Raw genomic sequence first — 18,748 nt, forward strand, 5'->3', positions numbered from 1 at the left:
CATCTTTTAAATCAAAGCAGCTGAGAACAGGAAAATCCTACCCTTTCACCCTGTGCTTGGGCATGGTGCAAGAGGTAACAGCATCTTTGCACTTGCTAATTTGGGCAGGTCCGTTCTTTCCCATTCACTTGCAGAGAGAACTGGGAAATTACATGTGGCATTTCATTTTCCATATGCTACTGACAATGTGGTGCCTCCTTGGTGGTGGGAAAACCAAAGAACAGACTATTTCTGCTGTAACTTCAGCACAGAAATGCTGTGTGGCACATTTAACTCTTTGGGGAAAGATCTCACTGAGCAGTTTTCACTGCACTGTTAGTGTGCAAACACTGCCAGGTGAAATGTCCTGGTCAGGTGTTGCAGAAATGATCACAGCATTGCTTATTTTTAAAATTAATATTGTAATTCAAGACTAAAAAAATAAAAATTAAAACTTTCATGTTGTCTCCCTCACAATCCCAGTTCCTTTCCTGAAGTCAAGGGAATATAATCCATGCAAAGGGCTTCCAGGCACACAAACTAAACAAAATGACAGTAATAATAGGAGTAATGTTAGTACTAACAGTAGTAATACTACCAGTAGCTGTAATAGTGATGATAACAATATATTTGCTTGTCCTTCAGATGAAACAATCTTAGACGTTCCCTTAATTCGCAAAGTAATTTGAAGGTTTGCCAAGGTTTGTGTTTCTTTGTGTGTTCCACTTGGGTAATCTGCCTTGAGTACTTTCTCAGCTCAAATAATAATATTTTAGGTTTGCTTCTTTCTTGTTCTTCAGAAGAGATTTTGAAAATCATAGAAGGTTGATCAAGCTGAATTTAAAAATCTGCAATCTTAATGCAATTGTGATGGTAAATAAAGCAATGTGAATATAAGTTATGTGGGATCTGTTAAAGTTTTTGTCTTCTTTACCTCTGCTTTGCTCCCTGCACAAAATGGATAGCATTCCCTGTAAGCAGAATGCATGTGAGACAATTTTAGTAAAAATTCCTGCCTGAGCTCCCTTTTTGCTGAAAAATGGAGGCACTCCAGGTGGGGGTTCAGCCTGTCTTCAAGATGAGTTGTCTTAATGACTCCTAAATTTCTCTGTTGACTCACAAGGAAACTGAGGAAGCCTCCATCTATCATATGTCTCCTTTTCAGACAGCTAAAATTAGGTGAGATACATCTCATTCTTGGCAGAGTTCATAATTTTTTAGTGTATGGCCTGATGACAAATTTTCTGTAATTCTACTGAAATCTTTCAGCAACCAAAGTGTCTCTTAACTTTAAGGTTGTAAATAGAGTATCCAAGAGTGGAGGTTATCTCACCAGCTGGCCAATATTTATATTTGGCACAGAATAAATTAATAGTGGGATTAAAGTAAAAAACCCTTTTCTTCTGAGTGTGGCCTCTGACACACCTATGGACTTAACTTTCCCCTGGATCTGCATTTAATTTTTCAAAGAGCTATCCTCGTTCATCAATTAATTAAAAACAGAGAAAGCAATTTTTAATTTGTCAATCCATAGTCTATATAAAAGAAAAAAATCCTACTATGATTTACTTTTGTGCTTTATCCAATCCTAAATGTAAATGGGATTATATTGTAAGAGCATGACTTATTTTCATTACACCAAATTATGTTTCAAAAAAGTAGTTTCGATAGCTGTGTTTATGTTTAACAGTGTTGTTTAGGCTTTTAAAAGTGCATTTTGATAGGAAATTCAGGAAAAAAAAAGAGGGTGAGTGAATCTGATGCTTGTTTCCACCGGAAAAGCATACCAGTGTGCACAGCTTCAGAGCTGCTCATTTGAGTTGTCAGAGATAACAAGAGCAGCTTTGGGTCTGAGCTAATGATGGGAACACTTGGCAGGAGCTTCTTGTCACTGTATATTGCACTTGTGCATTTTTGGCAAGGGAGTTTTAGAAGACTCGTGAAATGAGCAGGATTTCATAGCTTGGGGCCTCTGGTGAGTGGACATTAGGATGTCACCTGGGCAGCATTTCAGCCTCCTCCATTCACAACTCCTCTCCTGTGAGTGGTTGACAATTCCCTTACCCAGTCAGAGCGGTCTCTCCCTGCCAGCAGCTCTCAATTACTTCCCTCAGCTCCTGTGGCAGTGTGGATGAGGGATATGGGATATGCACTGAGTGGGGGAATGAGTGTATGGACAAGTCATGGTGCTGTTTGCGACAGCCAGGAGGGAGCTCTCATGCTCTGGTGGGGTCTGTTTTCCCTGATTTACAGCTGCAATCCTGGCTGATTGCAGTGTGTCAGAGGGGTGTATCACTGGAGTGGCTGCAGAGGTGATTATGAGCTGCAGCCACGAGGCCCTGGAGCACTTTAACTGCTTTATTTGCCCTCCCAAATGCCCAGTAATAGCTGAAAATAGAGTGGACAAATAGGAAAAGCTGTTGACAGCCAGGAAAGTTACTGTAATACTAAAGGGCTCAACTTGGCACCAGACAGCCATTTCTGTCTTTGCAAACAATTAAGATTATATTTCCTCAGAAGAAGCAATTTCTTCAGAAAAAAGGTCCAGAAAATGATGGAAGCTTTACATTTTATTTGCTTTTTGCTAGTTTGATTTGCCTAGGTATTGGCCCACACCGGTTTTTGTACCTATTTATTCATATAAATGTGAATAATAAGAATAGTAAGGTAATATCATTAGGAAGAATAATATCATTAGTTTGGTGCCTTTTCCTGTTGAAGCTGTTTTCAAGCTCTGCAGTGCCTTTCAGCCTGAAAGGTTGGGGAGGACAACTAAGAAACCCAAGAATCATCAGGCTTAATTTCATCACATAAAAATGTTTATCTATCCTAGAAAAGTTTCAAGAGCTCGCTAACTGAACAAAGTTGAAAGAACTGCCATAGTTTAAAAGCAATTTATCCAAATAAGCTACACTTATGCCACCAGGTTTGTGTGCTGGAATTACAAAACCAGGAGTTAATGTGTGTAATTGTGCATGTGTGAGGGGGAGATAATGTTGGAAAAGTCTGAATAAAATTAAAACACATATTCTCTGCTCAGTTGCTCACAACTGCCTTTTACAGCGCCTTTGCCTCTAACTCCACAGTGTGTTTGGTTCTGGGAGTTTGGATTTGCACCCTGTGGAGCCAGTTTGGAGCTAAAAGCAGGATGTTTGCATCCACACAGTTCTGCACCTCCAGGAACTGGAACCATTTGTGGCACCATTGTACCCCCACTCTCACAGGGTTTAGCACCTTGGACTTCATGTCACAAAATCGTGTTCCTTGTGTCTGGGACCATGTTGATACTGGAGCTGCATAAACTCACTTTTGGGTTAAGATTTAAGCTTAAGATTGAGCTAAATCTTTAGCTTAACATTAAGCTAAAAATGCCTTGTTAGAACAAAGTCAGAAACTTTAGGCAACTGTCTTCCAGCAAGATTAACAGCTCATGATAATGATAACTTGATTGGACTAAATTGTATTAAAATTATATGAAAAATGTATGTGGTCAAGTTTCTTGGACAAGGGGTTTTCAGTAAAGGCCTGGACCATTGGAGTGGATACACAGTGGAGGTCCATGATAAAGATGAGAGAGCTGGAACACCTCTGCTGTGAAGAAATTTGGAGAAAGTTCATTTGGGGATGTTCAGCCTGGAGAAGCGAAGGCTCCAGGGGAACTTTCTCATGGCCTTTCAATATATGGAAGGGTCTTGCAAGAAAGAAAGAGACCTTTTATCAAGGTCCATAGTGATAGGACAAGAGGCAACAGTTTAAACTAAAAGAGGGTAGATTTAACTTGGATATAAACCATTATATTTTTACAGTGAGGATGGGGAGACACTAGGCCAGGTTGCCCAGAGAAGCTGTGGATGCCCCATTCCTGGAAGTTTTCAAGACCAGGCTGAATGGAGCCTTAAGAAACCTGATCTAGGGGAAGGATCATGGTTGATCACCTGCCTGTTGGTGATCTCTGAGCTGGCCAGCAGTGGAGCAGCCAGGGATGGGTCAGAACAACACCCTGGGGATCCATGGGGTGCGTGGGGAAATGCTCTGGTCTTGGTGGTGCGGCCGTGTGGCGCAGCAACAGAGGAGAGACAGGTGCCACTGAAGAGCCAAACCTGAAGATATTTATGATATTAAATAAATAAAAGGGTCACAAACCTTTAAATTATTATATTAAATAAATAAAAGGGGCACAAACGAGGGTGCAAAACAAAGCATAAGATTTCAGAATGTTCTGAAACATTCTGCTTCAGAAGACCCCGAAGTGGGGTCGACACAGATATACAGAGTCTCTCATAGAAGGTTCTGGAAGCCTTCTGGCCAATCATGGGCTGTTGGTCTGCATGGCCACTCCCTGTCAGTCCCAGAATCCTTTTTTCTTCATGATGTTATCCATTGTGATTTCTTCCAAGACTTGGTGTTGGTATTGGGACATTGAAGCACCGACTGCCTGCTGTGTGCCTGTATGGTCACATATATCACACTTATCCTCTCCAGACAAGCTCCCACACCTGCCCATGGCAGAGGGGTTGGAACAAGATGATCTTTGAGGGTCCCTTTCCAACCCAAAACATTCTGTGTTTTCTCTTATTCTATGAATAAATGCTTCAGTCTGCACCTCTGCATTTTTCTGCATGGGAGTTAATGAATTATGCAGCATCTTCAGGACGTTGTGGCAATGCAAAAATTAGCCACTGATTTCTGGAAATCTCTGTTCAAGCTTGTGACAGCTTGAATTTAAGCTTGGTTTTGAGTTTTTGGGCTGACAGGACTAGATCATATCAGAATTCTGTTTGGCTTTTTCCAACAAGAACAAGGCTCATTTCTGAAGTGCTGTTTGTAGGCTAAGAGATCCATGTAAGTACAACTGGAGGCATGTCCCACTACCTGATTAATGTCTTTTATTTATATTTCTGTAACACATAGGATTGATTAATGTCTTTTATTTATATTTCTCTAACACATAGGATTTGACCTGATGGATTCATTCAGCGTGAAGCAGATTTTTGGAATGAAAGAAGATGGGGTTCAGAGTGCTTATGTACGGCTTGGAAGCTTTCCTGTTGTTCAGAAAACTGAGTGAGTACTTTGAGTTTTCACTTTATTTCCATCTGAACTTCTGCCTTACATTATTTGGTTCCTCTAGGTTAACTTTGTAGTAGTTATCTGGTACCTACAGGTATATTTCTGCTTTGAGCAGCTGTTTGAGTTCAGCTGGCACAGAATATGCACAACGTGGACAGGAGTCTCAGCAGTCACTACAGGCTCCATCCTGGCAGAATATGAGTTGTGCTTGGTGTAGCTCAGTGGTTCTGAGGAGCAGTATCAAGACATTCACCAAATAACTTAGGGCTACCTAAAAAGCTTCTAAAGGGAATATTGAATATCTCACTCCCATTGAGATAGAAATGTGCTAAACACAAGAGACCACTTGCTGCTAGATGCTGTGACCAGTTAGCAAATGTGGATTCTGGCCTTGTAAAAGAATGAGCAGTTTTTAATCCTGTGTCAATACGGAGTCAGTCCTCAGAGTCCTTTAGGACCTGAGGCTGTCAGTTATGTCACAGTTTATCACAAATGTTTCTTTGGGTTGTCACTTGAGCCCTGCTAGCATTAGCCTTGAAAAGAGTGAGTGCATAATTTCAGTGTGTAACTATGAGCCATGGATTGAATTGTCATTATTAACATTTTTGCAGTAAATTTCTCAGTGCTGGTTTGAACTTCAGCTTAAAAAAAAATCAATAATACTTCTTTTCTTTCTTATGGACGAGGCCTGTTATTTTTTATTCTGTTTTTAGCTCTTTTTCTCAGCTCACTGCATTTTTGAGATTGTCCTATGAATTACATTTCCTTGATTTTGCAATATATTTTTTTCATCCTGGAACCAACAGGATTGACGTGCTCTTTTTCCCTCCCCCTCTTTCTCCATGTTAATACAATTTAAAAAATATATATATACTGAGAGGAAAACTGTTTTCTATAGAGTCTATAAATGATAGCAAGTCTAAGGGTTAACAGAGTCATGATCAGTGATTTGATTCAACATAGCCAGCTAAAGACGTCTTAGGCTTGGTACATATATAACTGGTCTGAGTGTGGATGGAAATAAACTATAAACCTATTTCACTGGGATGGTAAGAAACCTATTTCATTTGTCTCACTGTGATCTCTGGGTTCTGGGTGATACTATGAAAAATTGAGCAATTCTTGGAGTATAAACAGGAACTGTCAAGTATGAGCTGATAATCTTCATATCACACGGCTCAGTCACCACTGCTGCTGTGTCCAGCCTTATTTTCCATAATTCAGTCGGTAGAAATGGAGTGAATGACAGTTTGAAGACCTGAGAAGCAAGTGTGATGGTGAGAAATCCAAGAACTGCGGTGTAGACAGGTAAATTTAAGAAGCAGCCAACAACTGACGGGATCATTCTCTGTAGGAACCTCTGGGAAATCAGAGCTTGGTAAAGGTTCATGGTAGGCTGAAAGGCAGTGGCTACTTGGCATCAAAAACCAGCAGGGAAGAAGGGTGTGCTTTTAAGGATGAATTTAAATAACCATTGGAGAAAGCACAGATTATACAGAGTTGTCCATTTGAATTCCTTTTTCAAAGTAAGGGTAGAAGAACTTTTTTGTTGTTGCTGTTTCTGTTGTTGTTTTCTCAGAAAGACTGAGGGAGTGAAGCCAGACCAACCAGCTATGACGGCTTTCCATCTGCTCACATTGCACCCATTTATTTGTTTTTGCTGGTGCCCTTAAATAAGCAGAATATTTTATCACCCAGAACAATTAGAAGTAAAACATCCCTAATTTGTAGATTGAAGTGAATAAAATTCCTGTTGAATTATTCTGAAACATGGTATTCAAGGAGGATTTTCACATTTTCAGCCTTATGTATTGTAACTTTCACACTCCTGTGGTTTGGGAATGAACCCAAATGGGTATAACACCATGGAAGGTGTTTGCATATTTGGTTCATTTCAGCATTTGTATGCCAGGACTCTGAGATGTTGCATATGGGGTCATTGCTCACAGAAAATGAAATCTTGTAAAGCTGCTCAAAACCGATAACTGGAATAATAAACCAAACAAAAACATCTGTCGTGGCTCACAGATAACCTCCAGCAATGTTTAGCAACTGATAGCAACAACTCATAATTAGATACAAAATCATTGACTGAGTAATATATGTAATTCACTTTATTATCTGCTTAAAGGATTTATATTCTTTTATACAAGCAATAGTACTTTTACCAAGCGCCAGATTAGCTGTCTGGGAAATGTGCCTACTCATCTTCTGATCTGTAACCTACAACTATGAACTTTCTTCCTCCTTGTGGTGAGGCATCATCTGTGAGCAAGCAAACCCAGCAGCCAGAGGTTGGCTTCAGTCAAGGACCTGATCACCGAGGGACTCACAGGGCTCTGCTGTTGTCTGAGGACTGGTCCCAGAATCTGGCTGGTGTTTTTTCTCACTCCTCATGTAACTGGGGCTTTCCTACTGCTTGTTCATGGCTTCTCAGTGGATCTTCTGGCCAAAACTGTGCTGCAGAATTCTGGTTTTGGATGTTCAGGCTTGTTTCTCATTACTGGTGCCTTGCCAAGATTTTGGCTCACCCTTTTGTTCTGTATCTCCTAGTTGTGGCTCCAGCCCTTCCTACGGGCCATGTCCATCCTCAGGTTTCTCTTGCCTGGTCTGGTTCTGCCTGACTTGACCATGATCTTGGCTACCAACTCACAGAATTACCTGATGCTTGGCCAAGCTTCTGGTCATGATCTATTTGCTCTTTATATTGGCACAGTGTTGTACCAATGCAGAGTCTTGTGTTGTTTAGGGCATGATACCTTGGTGTGTTTTTCTGTGTCTCCTGATGTCAGCTTTGACTTCAGTCACCTGCCTTAGGTCTCTCCATGAGCTCCTGCCCTGGTGTCATCATTTGTCCCCTTCCAAGAGAAGAAGTTGTACAAAAAGCCACCAAAAACTCCCACACTGAACATGGAACTGGTTGAAAGCTTCCTTTTTTCTTACTTTTCCTAAACAAATATTGCATTTTAAGAAGAGCAGAGACAAAAAACCTTGTTCAGCTTAGAGAAGGGAAGACTCAGTGAGGGAGGATCTTACTCATGTGTATAAATATCTGATGGGGAGGAAGCAAAGGAGACACAGCCAGAATCTTCTTAGTCATATTCATTCACAGGACAAGAAGGAATGGGAATAATGTCAATCAATGAAATCTAAGCACAAGAAAAACCTTCTTTAGATGAGATGATCTCAAGAGGTCCCTCAGTGTCTCCTGTTTCTAACAAAGTGAAGGAGATAAAGCATGGTGGAGGTGGAATTACTTAAGGCTTTTTTGGTCTTGTAGTGAGTAAAGGACTGCAGGGAGAGCTGAGAAACGCAGAGAATACTGCAGCAAGCACAGGAGAACAAGTTGCTCACATGGTTTCTTATGGAAAAAAAGTTGTTTTGGGAAAATTAAATGACAGCAAGTGAGATTTAGGACAGATTCCTCTTTTTTTACAGATGTAGGACAGAGAAAGACAGGAAGAAATTACCTAGAGAGGATGTATCTATTCCATCACTGAGGTTTCCGAAGTAGAAGTCAAAAAGATGTCTGCCAAGGATGTATGAGATGCATCCTTCTGTAGCTTTTCCTTTTCCTTTTCCTTTTCCTTTTCCTTTTTCCTTTTCCATTCCCTTTTCCTTTTTCTTCTGATTTTTTTTTCCTCCTGTCATTCTGAGAGCCCCTCGTGATAGGAAGCATGTTTAAAAGAACTGGCTTCCTCCAACTTGGTTTTGCAGATCTTATGGGTTACATTTCATATTAATGGGCTTAGCTGTGGTAAAATTGGTCAAATTACTCAAGTACATAAACTGCATTCTTCCTCACCAAATGTAAAAACCCTATTAAATGTTGTTGGATTCAGTGTTTGAAATGAGAACTGATAATATAATTTTTTCCATAGTGCTATTATAGATGTAGGACCTCATGCTTATTGTCACAGATGAAAGCTCTTATTGCAAATTAAAGCATGTGAGAAGGTTGCTGTATATTGAAAACCAGCAATGGTTAAAAGAATTTTCTGCCTTCTTACTAATATTTTTTTTCTTGTAAAAGTTGTGATTCACCTGACCTTGTAGTTGAGTTAATTGACTCTTGGACTAACCTGCAGCACTGGGGGATTCTTTTGTCTTGGAGTTTTATAAGGGCCTTTTTTGCAATCTATCCTGTTGTCAGAATTATAGACCAAGGAGCTGGCAGAATGCTCCCTGTAGGTACCAGGCATCCAGCAAAGTTCCACAATATCGATCATCAGTTCAATTCAGCCTTGTGTGAAAGAAGAACATAAAACATTTCTGGGGACAGCAGCTCCTGCTCTTACTTCCCAAGTAAAGCTGAACTTGTAGATGCAGATAATTTTTAAGTGAGGAAATAAGTTAAAACTGCTAAACAAAGTTTTTGTTATTTATGTAGCAATGCAGCTCTGTAAAAGATACAGGGACCAATGACTTCAGAAACAGGTGTTATCACATCTTCAAAGCAATGAGAGTGTCTTCAGATTTGCTTTTGGCATGAAACCTTTGTCTGTTGGGATCTTGCAGCTGGTTCCTCAGCAGCTTTAAAAATCAGTTGAGGATGGCGGGTAATGGGTCATTATGGCTTTCTGTCAGTTTAAATCTACCTGATGGGCTGTTTGTCAGCCCTGTGTGATGAGGTGTGGCCAGACTCACTGGGATGTTTAGGTACCTAACTCCCAGTTATTTCTCTGGGTATTAAACATCTGAAAACCCTTTTTGAAATTAAACTTGCATAATGATATTCATGTTCCCAGCTCAGAGCTGTCCAGAACCACAAAATTGAAAAGTCTGGAAAAGCCCTGTAAGATCAATGAGTCCAATTGTTATGCAATACTTCCATGTTCACCTAAACCATGTCCCCAAATGCCACATCCATACTTTTCTATGAACATTTCCACAGATAATGAATCCACCACTTCCCTGAGTAGACTGTTCCAGTGCTTGACCACATTTACAGTAAATAATTTTTTCCTAATATCTAGTTTAGGCAACTCTCCTTCCAGATCCTACTTCTGTTTACTTCCAGGTGCCCCTTCTGGCCCTTCTTGTAGATTTGCTAAACTCCAGGCAAATGGGACCTCCCTGGTTAAAAAAACTAATGCCAAGAAGTGAGAGAGCTTTGTCTGCTCTCCCAAAGGAAGGGTTTCTTAAGGGAGCTAGCTAGTGGGAGCGTTGTTCAGTTTTCTTTTGTGTAGGAAGAATTCAGAGAGTCTGTGTCTCCTCAGAGGGAAAACCAGCTTATACTGGTGCATATCCTGCAGGGGCACTTTATACAGCAAAAGCCACATAAGTGGATGAAACCAGAGTGTTCTGAATTTATAACTTGGCTGAAAAGATGGGAGATTCAAAGCACAGAATAAAATATAATCGGGTATTTTGGCATTAGGAAAGACTGGATCTCAACATTTGCTGCAACTGCAAAACAGTATTCTGGAAATTTAGAGGACTTTTTGCTTTTAATACAATTAAAGGCTTCTAGTTTTATGTGCCTTGGACTGTGCCAGTTTTTGCATAGTGATGGATTATGTTAACTATTCATTAGGACCACGTTCCATAGTTTGTTCTTCATTAATTGCTGCCATTATGTTTTGTTTTGTATTGAATGCTTATGCCTGACTGCTCAGATGTTCTGATATTTATGAAAGGTTTATTTGGGAATGATTATAGAAGCAGGCTGGCTTGGGCATGAAGAACAATGTTAACTGTATTCTTCAGGTGGGAAAGGCATAGCAAGCAAAGTTTGAAAAATCATGGATGGCATAAAAGATAGAAAAAGAATAGGTTCATTGTGTTTTCCCTGATAAGAACTGAGTTAGGTCCTAACAAAGAGGAGGAGGTTCATTATGCAATGGGCAGCTGTGGGTGATTCCTTGTCAAAGGGATGTTGTGAGTGTTGTAAGTTTACCTGAGTTCAAGGGGAGGATGCAGAAGTTTATATGAGATAAATCGATTAAAAGCTATTGATATAGAAATTGCATTTGTGTCGGAATTATACACCACATTCCAAAGATCTGGAGGTACGAGAGAGATGTTTTTTCATTCTCATTCTTAGGTAGCCAGTAATGGCTAATAACAAAAAAAAAAAAAAAATAGTGATACTGGATTAGTTATTCCTTTTGCATCCCCATGACAGGCTTTTATGATGGAGTAGAGAAAACCAGTGTTGGATTTTTGCTTACTTTATGTGTTTGCTTATGTGCAGGGGTTGTGGTATCACACTGGGTAAATCTCTGCCTGATACGTTTGCAATGTTTGATTTGAGAAACTTCTGCTATCCAGGGTTGCCAGCTAAGGAACAAAGACATGAGCTGTCGTGCCTGTTTTGGGCAGACATTATAATATTTGTTGCTATCATTTGGTACATTTAGAGAGTTTTGGGTGTTCCTGGCCATTCTATGAAGTCACAGGTCTCCAGTGCATCTGGAACAGAACAGAATTATTTACAGGTTTCATGAACAGAAGCATGAAGTGAAAAACAACCTTTTTAAACTGATGGATACTCAACTGCAATTTCCATTATATTTTAGCCAATTTGAGAGCTTCGCACTATTGCAACGATGAAAGGGCTCCACAGAGACAGAACCTGGAGGGCACAAGTTCATGTTCATCTCTCTTCAGGCTTCCAAATAAAGCAGATTTTTTAGGAACTACAATGATACTTTTAGAAAGCATTGCTGGGACATGGAGAGAGTTTTAGAAGTTCTGCTCTTCACTGCTAGGCCTGATACATTGCTCTCTTTCCCCTCCTCAAAGGGATGTATTTCCACAAGGCCTGCCTGATGAATATGCCTTTGTAACAACCTTCAAATTCCGGAAGGCTTCCAGGAAGGAGGACTGGTATATCTGGCAGATTATTGACAAGTATGGCATACCACAGGTAAGAGGCTCTTTTACAGCCAGCATGAACAGCCTTTTTTTTTTTTTTTTTTTTTTGTCGTGAGCCAGTTTTCTTGCCTTAACCTCCCACTCATTTTTCTTGTGAAATGGTAAAAATTCTAAAATCCTGTTACTTTTTCAGTAGATTTTGCTGCAAATATTTTACCTTTAATTCAAACCCCAAATAAATGTTTGTTTATACCTTGGTTGTTATTAGGATGCAAATGAATGTGTTAGTTGGAAAGGGGGACAAAAAAATACCATCCTTACTCTTGAAACTACTGTTGAGTTTTCAGTTGTTTTGTTCAGATAGTTCTGCTTAGGGAAAATATTTTGCCCTTTTGGAAAAAGGTTGTCACATGGATGTACTACAGAGCAGTGATTTATGTCAGGTTTTGCACAGTCTTTTAGTGACTTGTAAATGCATTATGGGTTCCTGCTCTGGGTGTGGGTGTGACATCTGTTACAGTTCCAAAACCCTGAGTCCTGGCTGCTGCACAATTTGATCAAATAATTTTCTTTCAAGTACTCTCAGGTTCTCAGAAAAAAAAAAAAAAAATTGTAAGTGTGCACTAAAGGGCTGTCTGTCCCTACACAACAAGTTTTTAGCAGCTTGGTAGAGTTTAGGGTTTTCAGGGTGCTTGAGGAGAGAGTGATTTGGGTTGTACGTTTTTCTGCTCAGCACCAAATATAGTGGTGATGGCATTACCCAGGACTCCAAAGTGAGCTGTCAGGATGGGCTTACATAGCTCTATAATTCAGTATTGCTGCTTTGGGACTGGTGTTTAAAAGGATTTTGGGAACTATCAGTGAAGAATAGGTGCAGTTTGAAGAACTAGATAACTGGGTTTGAGACAGTGGTAAAAGGTGTATATGAAAGTTATTATCAGCTGAAGCTTCATTAAATGAAATGTGATTTACTGTGCCACATACATTCCTAGCTGCTGCAGAGTGAGAATTATCACTTGGTATTTCTTGCAGGAAGTTAAAAACTTGAACTGCTTAGGTGTGGAGAGAGAAAAACACTCAATATTTCCAGCAATAATTTCAAAAGTGCCTTAGAAATTATGGTGCCAGAAGTGCCTTAGAGCCCCATGAGCCTCGTTTCATGTGGAGTTGGTTGTGGTTTGGCTGCTCCCTTGCAGACCTGCACATCTCAGAGATGCAGACACTCCTGGGCCAACTTTGATCCAAACTGGCATTCCCAGCCAGCACAGTGCTCAGCTGCAGGGAGAAGTTGGGTCAGAGGTGGAGTCAGCCTACCCTGGGCTGCTCACAACACTCACAGCTCAGGGCCAAGGTGGCCCTGCAGCTCATGGGCACACCATTCCTGTCTCTGTCTGCTCCATTCCCTGCTGCTGACTGGCTTTGGTAAAAGAAGACACCATTTTGTAACTTAACTCAAAGTTGCATGTCTTCAAACACCTATTTTTGCCTGCTCTGTAGCTTGCAGTACAGACGCTGGGGTGTAGTTTTCTGTCCAAAGCAACTGAAATAAAAGTGTGGGCAGTGCCATAGCTCAGCAGACTGGTTTCACTGGTTTCATATGAGGTATTTTTCCATATCCCATGGGACACCTGAGGACATGTGATGGGAGTAAAGAGCCTGCTGGGAGGCAGTGGAGGAGAACATGGGGTAGAGGGATCCAAACCAGGTTCACCTTTGGGGAAATGCCTTTGGCGAGGTGCCCATGACCTGCACCACCACCCAGCCATGGCAGCAAGGTGGCCTGTGCTGAAACCATGCCAAGGGTTGTACTCACACGAGGAGGCTTTAGCTGCTTGTGTGAAATAGGAGTCTCATAAGAGAATAGCCAGATCTCATAAGCTCTTGGAGATCTATTTCACACCCAAGATAGCTCAGCTACCTTAGAAGGCATAAAATCAGCAGGATGGCTTTTGTGGCAGTGTTGGGAACAAAAAGATTTTAATAAAAGGCAAAATAACAAACTCTTTATAGAGAAAAACCAATTTAGGTGCAAGAGGCCCTCCTGCCCCTGGTAAAACACCCCACAAAAGTGATTAGTTTCTATGTTCTCTTCTTTTTCTAGTAAATTTCCCAGGTGGGACTTTTTGGCTCTTATCCAGTTAGCTATCCTTAAGGTTGAGGGGAAGTCTCCTAGGTCTTATGAGACTTTTCACTTAATCGAGGAGAGAAACTTCTAAGCTCATAGGGGGACAAAAGATTGCTTTGTCACTTCATCAACAGAGGGCACATTCCTATAGTCGTGGGTCTACCCCAAAGCTTGTGGAGCCCCATCTTATTTACCAGCCCAAGTAAATGAGAGCAATTATTCACTGAACCCAAGTAGGCTCCTTTTCCATATCCCCCACAAAATTCCATCCTCTGCTCTTCGCTTTCTCACTGCAGCCGGTGCCACCCCTGGCTTGGGGCTGTGGGTGCTGATGGAAGGCAGTCAGGAGGAAGGAGGAGGCTTTGTTTCTCAGCAGACCCCCCCTGTTTGCTCGCAGGTGTCCATCAGGCTGGATGGGGAGAACAAGGCTCTGGAGTACAACGCCGTGGGGCTCACCAGGGACGCCGTCAGGGTGGTGTTCCGCAATGCGCGCGTCAGTGACCTGTTTGACCGCGGCTGGCACAAAATCGCCCTCAGCATCCAGGCCAAGGCTGTCTCCCTGTACATAGACTGCAAGCTGGTGCAGGTGCTGCCCATTGAGGACAGGGAGAACATTGACATTCAAGGAAAGACTGTGATTGGCAAACGCTTGTATGACAGCGTCCCCATTGATGTAAGTACTGTGCTTGCTGGTTAGAGCTGGGTGAAGGCTCAGCTTTGGGTTTGCAGCCTGTGAATGAGGGGGGTTGTGTTGTAATTGACCCTTTTCCTGAGGCAGCATTGCTGAAATGGGACCAGTGTTACATAGCTAAGACAGATTGGCACCTTATGATGCACAGGATTTTCTGTATTTTTATGTGATACTATATCTCCAAAATAGGGATTAAAAATGAGAAATTTATTTCGTATTTCTGTCTAGTCACAGAATGTGCTACAGTTAGAAGCAAAATCAAAATTGTACACAAATGTCATCAAACTGGGTACTGGCGAACACAGAAAAGTCTTCATCTGATCTTGGCATTATGAATGTTTCCACAGGTGATAAAAAGAGTTAGAGGGAAAAAGAAAACTTTTTAATTCAAAAGAGTTGTGATATATTCTCCATTCCTCAGATATTAAATGACCCCTAGTACAAACGAACCAAAGTCAAGACACACACGCTGATTGTCCAGCAGCAGTGTTACCCTGGTATAATTTATGTGTGGTAGTTTGATATTTCAGACTTGTATAATCTTTCTTGGCTGTGCAAAATGGATGGAACGTGCATATCAAATGTGTTCATAGCATTTCTCATGCAGGAATAAATGGTCAGAAGATGCAAGGCACAACAGGAGGAAAATAGACTTTGTGTCTAGATGAAATTCTAGGAAGGATAGATGCGGCCAGGATATGTCTTCTCAGACAGAAGTTTGGCCAGAACATGGGGATTTGCACAAAAACCTGGACCAGAATTTGAATAGACATTTTCAAAGTCTTATTATCTCAGCTCCTGTAGCATGCTGAGGTATTGGTCTATTATTGATAGGGAGAGATAGAGATTGACTACAGGATCCACAGAACCGCTCTGAAGTTTGCACCATCTGTTTTTTGTTTGTGTTTGCCTGCTCTGTTTGTGTCCAAGCAAAAGGACACAGGGTCTTTAATAATTCACTGTGTCTGAGATGGTGCCTCCCTTTGTTTCCCAGTTTGATCTTCAGAGGATGGTGATTTACTGTGACTCCAGGCACGCCGAGCTGGAGACCTGCTGCGACATTCCCTCTGGACCAGTAAGATCCTTTTTGTCATTTATTCATTTTCACATGAACACTTTCCACTGAAATCTATTACATAAACCAGGGAATATGTGGCAGTGTGGGATTATAATTTTTGTTTAATAAGGGTGATTGAAACCTAACTGTGTAATTGGCAGTGTAGCAGCTCAGAGGAGGGCCACTGCAGAGGGATGAGTATGAGGAATCTGAAGTTTCCAAGTTCCTCTTTCCTTGTCAAACTGTCAGGGGAAACAAAACCCCAAAGTGATGACAGAACAACAGAAATGCAGCATGAAATATTCAACATGTTTCCCACTGGCTTTATTTGGAAACAGCTAAAAACAGTGCCAGTTGCAGTTTATTTTCCTGTGCCCAACTCTCACTAGAAACTTCCACCCTCCTTTCACTCTTCTCCCCTCAATCTTGGTTAAAGAGGTGCATTGTTCATTTTGCCACATTTTACCCTTTTGCTTCGATGAATGGCTTTTGTGGGATTTCATTCCTCATGAGGACACACTTGGCTGTGTGTTACACAGTGGTGCCTGTGGGATTTGTCTAAAGTGGGTGGAAGGGGAAGCTTTGCAGCGTTTAAGGCTTTGTGCTGACCTTGGGTGTCTGGGTGCAGTGCCAGGTCACAGTCCTGACGGAAGCACCTCCCCTGGAAGTGAGGCCCACTGTTGGCAGTGAGCAAGTTGGACATCTCAAGATTTTCAACTGCTCCTGTCCTCCTGGACAAAAGGTGAGTGCTGAGATGGGAATGTTTCATTTGGGATGTCTATAGAGGTAAAGGAAGTTTCTCTGGTGTTTTCTCTTTGCCTAATTCAGTGATTCTGGTCATGCTGGTAGTCCTGGTTGCAACATTGAAAACAAAGTGATTATTCTTATCTAGTTCAGTTATTTGATCCTTCTTCAAATAAAATAAAACAGATTATGAAGGTAAATGTGGCTACATTGAAAAAAATCTCACGGCTTTTAAAAGGAATGTGCTTGCTTTCTCTGGCTCTGACTGGGACCTCTGAGAAACCAGCTTCATTGTCATTGCTCCTGAGGGCATGTCAGCTTTATTATGTTCTCTGCTTAAACCTGAAAACATTTTGTTGTCCTCCTGTCCTCCTAGGATCAGGCCCCTTGCTTGAATATAAAATGAGAAGATAAGTTTGATTAATCATGTATTTTTTATCTTAGGGGGAGAGGGGTCCACTTGGCTTTGAAGGTCCCAAGGGTCAAAAGGTCAGTAATACGTCCTAGTTCATTTGGTTAATAAAAACAGCAACAGCTAAACAATTTCAGAGTAAATAGAGGATTTGAAAATTTTGAGAAATGAGAGTTAATTTAGTATATAATTAAGTTCAGACAGTTTTGGATGAGCCTGGGACTGCAGAAGTTTTTTGTGAACTTTTATCTTTAGTTTATGCTCGCATTTAGGCTTCTCTTTTGCTGCTTTATGTCATTCTTAGAGTAAATGTGTTGCAAAATCCTTTCCTGTAGCTTCTAAACTGGCATTTTTGCACGTTACTGTTATTCACTAGGTCATGCACAGCTTCCATGGCAGGTCACCTGAAACAGAGGTGCTGCTGCCATGCTGTGCCTTTCTCACAGTGATACACGTGCATAGTTGAGGTAGCAGCCTTCCAGTCACACTTCAGAAAGTTTCTTGAGACTAAGGGTAAAGGATCAGTCTCAGTCTTTTATCCTTAGCAAGACTGCCTAAATATAGGCCACTTCCCCCAGTACTCTTCTTCCTAGATAAAAGGGTAGGAGAGTGGTTGTGATGTCTGCTTCAAGTTTCACAGTGCAGCCTTTGTATTCCCCTGCCTGTTCTGCAGGCCTCTCTGGTATAGACGTGTGTGCATTCAGCACAAACACATTTTCCTTCTGTGCCTGGTTACAGAGAGAGCCATGAGGCAATAGACTCAAAGTAAGGGCTTGTACAGGAAGAAAACAGAGTCACAACATGGCAGGAGAGGTGAAAGTTGGTGGTGTTGGTGGCTCCCAGTTTTACTGTCTGTGAAAAGATGTTTAGGGGAAAAGTTATATTCAAAAATATTTTCATCTGAATTGCTTCTGCAAATTAAGTCACTGAATTTATACCTGTTTGGTGAATAACTGAGTAGCATCCCACCAAAAGTCACTCAGTTATTATGAAAGACTGTGGGAGGGGAAATGAATAATCTCTGGGTTTTGGAGGGTCAAACACCTTCAGAGATGTGCTGTCTTTTGGCAAAGCTTGGTCTGCTGTCTGCAGAGAGAAGTTTTGGGGATAAGAATATGCCTTTTGGAGGCTGGGATGAAAGAACATGGGCTCATTACTGCTCAAATGTGCAGATAAAGGCTCCTTATGCCGCCATGTAAATATATATAGGAGCTTTCTATTTTAATCCATGACAGCTTCAATAGTGATGGGCTATTTTAAGGAACAGCAAAGCCATGGCTGTTGTGAGAAGGTTGCAGAAAAGACAATGGTGATAATGACAAAAGGGCCCTGCAGCAAGATCCCATTGTCTTCCCCTGCTTTGCCAAGGTCTGTGTGCTGCTGAGGGTGCCTCAGTGTCTCACATGGGTCAGTACTGGGTGCAGGACACACTGGTGGATACAGAGGAGTGTGTCTACAAGAACAGCATCAGGGGTTTTCTGGAACAGACCCCAAAAGGACTGTCCCACTCCTGCAGATGCGAGTGACTTTGCCCTGGCTGTGGTGGTTTGAGACTTGTACAGAGACAAGGCAGGACTGTGTAACAGTCTCAAGGACCTGGGGATGATGCCATTTAAATATAGGATCTGACAACAATTTACTGTAAATATGATGATTTGAGACAAATTATTTAGCTTCTCTATCTGCTAAATAAGGCAAGTTGTATGTTTATCTCCCATCTTGCAAAGATGTTGAGATTCAATAACAAATACCACTCTTGACAGCAGTTCTTACATTGCTATTGCCAAGGACCAGCTTGTCACAGTCCTTTCTCCATGTTCAAAAATAAATTTTAGCTCTCCTTCTCTCTCT

General features: G+C 41.3%; 1 protein-coding gene across 1 annotated transcript in view; it reads left to right on the forward strand.

Moving 5' to 3' along the window:
* COL22A1 (collagen type XXII alpha 1 chain) overlaps positions 1-18,748 on the forward strand; it is a 217,508-nt gene that overhangs the window by 67,478 nt on the left and 131,282 nt on the right. The window contains exons 5-10 of the mRNA XM_054281552.1: positions 4,932-5,043; positions 11,797-11,920; positions 14,391-14,666; positions 15,679-15,759; positions 16,370-16,483; positions 16,930-16,974. Coding sequence (XP_054137527.1) covers positions 4,932-5,043; positions 11,797-11,920; positions 14,391-14,666; positions 15,679-15,759; positions 16,370-16,483; positions 16,930-16,974 — 752 coding nt within the window. The remainder of the gene's footprint in view (positions 1-4,931; positions 5,044-11,796; positions 11,921-14,390; positions 14,667-15,678; positions 15,760-16,369; positions 16,484-16,929; positions 16,975-18,748) is intronic.

The sequence above is a fragment of the Melozone crissalis genome, unplaced genomic scaffold (assembly GCF_028551555.1).
Source record: "Melozone crissalis strain CALT ecotype California unplaced genomic scaffold, PUWL_Pcris_2 ptg000002l_1, whole genome shotgun sequence".
In the NCBI taxonomy this organism is placed as follows: Eukaryota; Metazoa; Chordata; class Aves; order Passeriformes; family Passerellidae; genus Melozone; species Melozone crissalis.